This window comes from Egretta garzetta, unplaced genomic scaffold (genome assembly GCF_000687185.1).
Source record: "Egretta garzetta isolate BGI_Z169 unplaced genomic scaffold, ASM68718v1 scaffold415, whole genome shotgun sequence".
NCBI lineage: Eukaryota > Metazoa > Chordata > Aves > Pelecaniformes > Ardeidae > Egretta > Egretta garzetta.
In genome coordinates this window covers 1,081,113-1,089,558 of record NW_009259686.1, presented here as the reverse complement: position 1 = coordinate 1,089,558, position 8,446 = coordinate 1,081,113, and the positions used below count along the sequence as shown (strand labels likewise).

Below are 8,446 nucleotides of genomic sequence, written 5' to 3'. Positions count from 1 at the left end.
GGGTTGAAAAAGCAACTGGGACCTTTTACAATGCTAATTATGTAATAGAGATTATCTTCTGTCATGTATATTTTAAAACCTCCCATCGATACATATGTTCTGTAAAGTGCTGGTTATACTTTTCTTTCTGTTGTTTGTACTTCTTTTTAAAAGGAACAATTGCTGATCAACACTGGAAGCATCAGTAAAGTAAAGCTAATTTGAGATGTCACACTGTCATAACAACAATGATGATTCTTCCTCTCCACAAAAAAAAAAAAAAAAAAAAAAAAAAATACTTTGACTTGGCTTCTAACTTATCTTCAGGTGCATTTTACAGACTGCTTGGGAGGGAAATCACTTAAAAACCTGTGAACAAATATTGCTCTGTATAAACACTAATAAATTGCAAATTATCTGATTTATTTTTTCTGAAAATTTGTTATGTATTTTCATGGAAAAGCTTGAACTTCCAGAAAAGCCAATAAAACAAGATTCTGTAGAGATTATTTTCCTTGTTTCACTTATTTACATGAAATTGTCCCACATTATAACAATGCTTATGGTACTTCATTTTAGTCTTATTTTACAATATGTAAAACATTTTGTGCTGTGAGATAGCATCTCTTTCCTTTAGACACTTTGTCTTTAATAGCAACTGAAGGAAGTATCAGTTTTGGGAAAGGATATTTTATTAGGCACTGAGCTGCCTGATTCATTGTCATTTTTACTCCCAAAGGACTGGGCTTGAATGCACTGAGTATTCCCAAATACAATTATAAAATGGTGGCTTCCACTCTAAACATTTGTTTTATGAATTCAATTTAATTCCACATTGGGGCAAAAATTCTAAATCTGTTGCAGATGAAAGCTGGGTGTTTGGATCACGATGGAATGATTTATTTTTTTTTTTTTCTCAGTAGAGAATAATCTAATTTTGCTCTTCCTAAAGGTCGATAAGATCCCCAGCTGGTGAAGATAAAGATAGTTCCTGTCATGCTCTAAGGGTCATTTTCCCTTTTATACCTGCTTTTCCCCAGAGCAAAACAGAAGAGTCCTGGTGCCCTTGTAATGTTTGACTCTACACTATGAGAATGACAACATGAAGTGATTTTGTGTATAGAAATATTTTAGTGTAATCCTGAGAAAGAATATCAGGCATACTGCAGTATAATGCCGTATTTTAACTGATGAGGCAATTTCCAACTTGTGCAACTCCAGTCAGTTCCCAGAGATTGTCTAAAAGGCCCAGTGTGCCCCATTGCCTGCAGATTTCCCTTAGCCCTAGAAATCAATCTTCCTACATGTTTGTATTGTTTATATTTTCTTTTTGTGTGTGCATTATGAAGTCAGTTGTGCTGGTAAGACAACTCCAAGGAATTAGCAATGCAGAGACGGACTTTCAGGGGGCAGGAGAACTGGCAGGGATTAGGCTTCAAGAAGCGTGATACTCCCATGCTGCACACAGGATCATGCTCGTGGTATCCTATGGCTTATCATAACTCTATACATCTCACCTGCCACAAATGTGGCAGGTATGAATAAAATTCAGGTAAGATACAGTCAAAGTGCAGTCTCAACAAATCAAAGACCTTTTTAAAGAGGACACATAAAAATAGAGAACCAGGATAAGACAAGATGCCTTGATAAGTGCCAGAAGTCTAAAAATAAGGTGGGGCTAAAATGATATGGGCACATAGAGAATCAGAAACGTGATGGGAGAAACACACTCAAGAGAACACCCTAACAGCAGGGCAAAATCCATTTACAAACGGCAGAGGAGGAAAGACTGATCCAAGGGTGAAAGTAAGTTCTGTTACACAAGTGCTGTTAAATAAACTGGCTTTGTGGAATCCTAAGAGCCGCGGTGATGGTGACAACCATGACTTCAAATGCAACTTTTTTCTAGGAGTAAAACTCCTCCTAGAACTTCTTCCACAATTCAAGCTTCATAAAGAGGAATTATAATTATGAGGGAGCTGTTTAAAAGGAAATTAAAGGAAAAGCTGAGATGGGGAGTTACCAGTGAAATACAATGGTGTACTATGCTGGGACCTGTGCAGTTCAGTGTACTCATTTGTCTGGAAAAGAAGATACTCAGCGAGGTGACAGGTTTCCTGATACCTTAACATTTTTCTGGGTATTAAAATTCAAAGCCAGCTGAAGAGAGTTAAGGAAGAGTCTCATAATGCTGAGTGGCTGGGTGATAAAGTGGTGGATGAATCCAGTGTTGATAAATGCAAAGTAATGCACCTGGAGAAAAACAAGCCTAAGTATGTATATACAGTGATAGCTTCTAAATTAGCTATTACCACTCAGAGGAGAAATCATTGTTATGGATAATTCTATGAAAGCATCTTACAACAACATAGTGTTCTGTAGCAGACAAATAAGCAAGCTAGGAATTATTAATAAAGGATAGAGAACAAATCAAGAAACATCATTATGTTGCTGTGTACATTTACCCAAATCCTGAATACTGTGCACAGATCTGGTTGTCCTCATCACCACCTTTTCAAAAAAGTTTATAGTAAAGCTAAGCAAAGGTTCAGAGAAGGGCCAGAGTTATGTTCAAAGCTATTGAATTGATCAGGACTCTTCAACTTTGAGGTGACTGAGAATTAGAAAATAAAAATTAAAAAAAAAATCCATCAAGAAAATCATAAATGGCATTGAGAACAGGAATAAGGAACAATTAATTACAGTTTCTCATAATAAAAAAGGGACCTCAAATAAATAGGCAGGCAGTGGGCTGCAAACAGGCTACTTCAAGAGCCTTTAATGCTATTGCCACAGAATAGTCATGACAGTCTTAACACAGAAGGTATACATTAATTAGACTAATTCAGGGAAGAAAGGTTATTAAGCATAAAATGCAAACATAATTGCTGGCTCAGGACACCCCTTAAGGTTTCTAGGAAGAGGGAGTGTCTAGTATCATGTTTTATTTTCTCATTATTTCATGTATCCTTAGTCAATAAGATCACAGACTCACTCAGGGTGAAAGGAACCTCAGGAGGTCTCTCACCCAACCTCCTGCTCAAAGAAGGGCCACCTGTGGGATCAAATGAGGTGTCTCAGCATTTTAAAAAAAAAGGATAGACCCAGCACAGTCTGTCTGGGCAACCTGCTCTGCTGCTGGGCTGTCCTTGTGAAAAAGCTTTTCTTTATACTTTGTCTGAACCTCTCTTGTTTTGATATATGACCTTGGCTTCTCATCCTCCCACTATGCACTAGAGGGAAGAACTTGGCTCCATCTCATCAACACCCTTTCTGTAGGCACTGGGGCCTGCGGTTAGGTCCTTCAGAAGCCATCTCTTCTCCAGACTAAACAAGCCCAGCTCCCTCAGCCTCTCCTCACAGAGCAAGTGCGCTGGCCCAAACCATCTTTTTGACCCCCCCAGCTGAACTTGCTCCAGCATAACAATTTTTTTTTTCTTGAACTCCTTAAACCTTTTTGCTAAGCACAGAGGCCTGGAAGATGTTGATGAGGGCTAGGGCAAAGATGCCATTGAGGGCCTTTGTCAGAATCCAATATTCTCTGACCAGGTTCATTGAGATATTCTACCAATTATTAATACCAAATTTACCTATTTTTATATATTACATGGGATTTGATTTAGCAGAGTGACACAGTAATGTATTGAAATTGCTATAGACTACACTTGGCAGAATATAGCACTTGCAATATACACTTGGATCATGATGCAAATGTGATTCCCATTGCCAGTATCTATATGAGCACCGCCACAATGCTGGTTGTCCGCCATTGCCAGGAAGGAATATGCGGATTGAAGCCAGCACAGATCTGCTGCTCTCTTCAAAGTTCCTTTGGCTGTTGTTCAGTTTTTATACTCTGTCTTGGACTGAGACACACCTATACTTCTCCCTTGCTGATCTGGCTGACTCAGGAAGATATTCACACTCTTTTAATTAACTCTAGGAAACTATTAACATTGGGAAAACCATTTACACAACCAGTTGATCCACTCAACTGATATAACCATTTATTTAAAACAAAGTCTGGTCCCCTTTGTGTTGAGATAAGTTAAACTATATTTTCAGCAGCTGTAGTCACTCCCTACATTCTCCCTTGAGCTTCATGAACACGTCGCTTGTACCCATCTCCTCCGAGACTTCTTCCAGTGTAGGAGTTTGTTGATTGCTCACAACATTATCTGTGTCTGCTGTCACTAAATCACCCACCCCTTTGAGCAACATGCCCAAATTTTCATTGGTCCAAAGTTTTTATTTTTTAAGTTTTTACTCCCAAAGTTTCAATAGAAGCTCTTTTTGCCCTTGTTGTCCCTCAAGCACAACAAGTCTAGGCAAGCCTTGGTTTTCCTGAGATCACCTAAGAGTACCTCTAAATTCCTCTTCTGTGGTCTGTCTCTGCTTCTACCTCTTGTGCTGCCTTTTTGCACTGGAGCTTAATTACAAATTCCCTGATTAGTCAAGCTGGTGTCCTGATAAGTCTGCTCATCTTCCTGAATACCTTGCACCTGGAGAAGGTTGTCCTCACAGATGTGGAAGCTTTCCTGAGCTCCTTTGTGTTTCCAGGCTGCCTCCCATGTGATCCCACTTACCAGCTCTTGAATAAGCCAAAGTCAGCTCTCCTAAAACCCAGGGTCTGTGCTCTGGTACTTGCCTTCCTCAATCCCCACAGGATTTTCAGCTTCATTATTTCATGGTCACTACAGACAAGGCTTCCATTGACAGCCTCCAGAAATTCCCTGGATTGCTTGCATCCTGCCATTTTGTCCTTCAGTGGGTGTCAGGGAGGTTAAAGACCCCTGTTAAGGAGTAGATTCCGTGATCCAGAGACTTTCTTGAGTTGTGTAAAGTTGTTTTTTTGTTTTTTTTTTTTTAATGAGAAGTGTTGTCCACTTTCTCACTTGGATTGTGTGATCTGTAGCACGGTCCCACCATGATGTCACCTTCACTGACCTCTTCTCTGATTCTGACCCATAAACTCTTGCCCAACCTGTTACCCATCCTGTACAAGAGCTCCCCACATCTGAGCTTCTGCTTCACATAGAGGGATAGTCCCCTTCTCCCCAGAGAGCTAACCCATCACATCTCAGTTATTCTTGCAATCTCAATTTTGTGACCATATGCAGTGCTCCGGTTCCTCCTTTCCGTTTCACCAGGCTGTATACATTTGTGTACATAGACTTGAGTTAGGTGTCTTTTCACCTTGTTTTATCATTCTCTTGATCTCATCTTAAGGGAAGTCATTGTGCCCCTGTACTCGGTGCTGGTGAGGCCGCACCTCGAATACTGTGTTCAGTTTTAGGCCCCTCACTACAAGAAGGATGTTGCATTGCTGGAGCATGTCCAGAGGAGAGCAACCAAGCTGGTGAGGGGTCTGGAGCACAAGTCATACGAGGAACGGCTGAGGGAACTGGGGTTGTTTAGTCTGGAGAAGAGGAGGCTGAGGGGAGACCTGATCACCCTCTACAACTACCTGAAAGGAGGCTGTAGGGAGGTGGGGGTCGGTCTCTTTTCCCTGGTAACAGATGATAGGACGAGGGGGAATGGTTTGAAGCTGCTCCAGGGCAGGTTTAGGTTAGATATTAGGAAAAACTTCTTCACTGAAAGGGTTGTCAGGCTCTGGAATGGGCTGCCCAGGGAGGTGATAGAGTCCCCATCCTTGGAGGTATTTAAAAGAAGGATAGATGAGGGGCTTAGGGACATGGTTTAGTGGTGGGATGGCAGGGTTAGGTTAAAGGTTGGACTCGATGATCTTAAAGGTCTTTTCCAACCAAAGCGATTCTATGATTCTATGATTCTATGATTCTATGATCACTCTGCACTTTTTGCTTTCCAAGCAAATAAGAATTCCACTGATTTATCCACTGTCTAAGACAGAATGTAGACTAGAAGGACCTTTCATATGTTCCAGGAAGTCAGTTCCTATATTCTTACATTATTCCCATGACTACTTCTTTCTTTATTCTCTATGAGATCATATTTCCTGCTCCAGGTCCCTTCTCCCTGATTGTTGGCCCCAGGCAGGTGCTCACATAAGAACCTGTAGTAAGGATGAAAATGATCCCTATTTATTTCATAAATTCAGATATGGGCCAAATGCAGTCTAACCCTCCTTTTACTCCATAAAGAACATACGGTACATTATATAAATGGTTAATATTTAATCCTCGATCCCCTTAGATTTTATGGCCACAGTGAGGAAAACATCTATCTACAAAATTGTACAGACAGTATTATAAACCAGATTAAATATGTAATTACTATATTAAATAAAACTGCAATTCCCCTGAAATAATAATCTGTCTCTGGGTGAGGTTTGGGAGGAGATTGGGTTGTCTATAATGCACTCAAGCATAGATTAGCTGGCAGCTAGAATTACAACTACCTCATATAGTAGTTGTACAGAAAAACTGGGCTATATTCTAGTGAAGGGAAACAGAAACATAGGATCTTTTATGGTATTCAGAGATAATAATTGACAATATCCTTTTTTTCCCTTGCTACACAGCAAATTCACTGTTATAAATGTTGTGCAAAAGAGAAGTCTCAGAAAAATATTTTTTATCTCTATTTTCCTTGTCTGTGAATACTACTAACACTTCACACTGTATCTCATGGTAGGTCTGTTGGTTCAAATAATTTGTCCCTGTCTGACTTCTCACAAGAAGAGGAAATCAGATTATGGTAACTAATGAAAGAAACTCAGTATTAGTGCATAAGGTTCTATTATGTGGCTCAGAGAGCTCATTTTATATGATATTTTAAAGTGAGTTTAATGGTGGTGAAAGTTGCTGTCTCAGAAAAGGAATGGAGCACAGGTGCTGCGTGGCCAACCGCTGAGCCCATGTCACATTTTTAGCTGTATCCAGGGATGACAGTTCCATTAGTGAACAGGTTAGTTAGTCATGTACTCATGCAATCTCTGTTTTCATTGGGCAAAGTTGTTTTTTGTCTTATGTAATGCACTGATAAGGGAGAACTTCATACATTTATGCAGTGCAAAGTCACACCCTCTCTGTACTCCATGGCCTGATATCACAGCAAGGTGAGCTCAACCTTCTCACCCTTAGCCAGTTGTGTGAGGAGCAGGACAAAGGCTGGGGGACCATGTTTTAGTCATATGCTGTGCCACCTTGTAGGATCTTACAGCCTGGAATAAGGTTCCTTCTTAGCACACTACTCAAGAGGCTCTGGGCTCACCTCTTGCTACCCTACCCATCACAAACTAAAGCAGAAAAACTTGAGAGGTACTGCTAATAGACCCGGTAAGGTTAGTAACAGGATTAGCTTTAGCTGTGGTGACAAAAGTGAGTAATTACGCCTCCAAGGAAAACAAAGATCTCTTGTAGGTCTCCATACAGTCTTAAAAAAGTTCTTGTCCACAATTGTTTCTGCTAGTACAGATACAGGATGCACAGTTTTTAAAATAACAGCTAAGTGAGATTTGAATAGGCAAAGTGATTAATAGTACATGCAGATATTTATTCCCTGATGTTTTGGGTCTGGTTGGAATTGAGTTAACTTTCCCCATAGCAGCCCTCATAGTGCTGTGCTTTGTATTTGTAGCTAGAAAGGTGTTGATAACACACCAGTGTTTTGGCTGCTGCTGAGCAGTGCTCACACAGCATCAAGGCTGTGTCTCCAAATCCACCTCCCCTCCAAAGGCCAGTGGGCTGGGGGTGGGGCAAGAGGTTGGGAGGGGACATAGCCAGGACAGCTGACCCAAGCTGACCACAGTGATAGTCCATACCATGTGACATCTGCTCAGCAATAAAAGCTAAGAGAAAGGAGAAGGGGAGGGGATATTTGTTATTAAAGCATTTGTCTTCCACAGCAACCCCTACATCTATTGAGGCCCTGCTTCCCAGGAAGTGGCTGGACATCACCTGCTGTTGGAAGTAGAGAATAAATATTTTTGTTTTCCTTTCCTTTCATGTGCGGCCTTTGCTTTTCCTTTATTAAAATGCATTTATCTTGACCCATGAGTTCTTTTTCATCTTATTTTCTTCTCTCCTTTCTTTTTGAGTAGGGAGAGTGATAGAGCAGCTTGGTGGGCACCTGGTAGCCAGCTAAGGTCAACCCACCACAAAGGCCATAGTGCAGGGGGTATAGGACATTCCACATAAGGCCATAGTGCCTTACCCCTCCACTGAGTGCTCAGGGCCAGGGATGGGGCATTTACCACCGCTCTGGGCAACATCTTCCAGTGTTTCTGGAGAGCTTCCCTTTCTCAGGAGATGGTTCTCCATCGCAAGGGCACCACATTGCCTCTCCAGGTCTTCCAGGGCACACTGCAGGTGGGTGTCCTGCTCCAGCAGACGGCTGCATGTACTACCAGGAAGCATTTCACTGACTACTTCTTCCATAAGAGTGTGCCCCGGTCTGCCCCTGTTGTTACTATAAAGTAAAGAGCATCCAGGCTTTCCTCCTTCCCAGACCATTGCACACCATACTCCCTTGTGGGTCCCTTCCA

The 8,446-nt window shown here is 41.3% G+C and overlaps 1 protein-coding gene across 1 annotated transcript in view; it reads right to left on the bottom strand.

Annotated features, from left to right (window-relative positions):
• MCPH1 (microcephalin 1) overlaps window positions 1–4,200 on the bottom strand; it is a 324,796-nt gene extending 320,596 nt beyond the window's left edge. Inside the window, exon 1 of the mRNA XM_035894170.1 lies at window positions 4,065–4,200. Coding sequence (XP_035750063.1) covers window positions 4,065–4,200 — 136 coding nt within the window. The remainder of the gene's footprint in view (window positions 1–4,064) is intronic.
• Window positions 4,201–8,446: the final 4,246 nt, after the last annotated feature.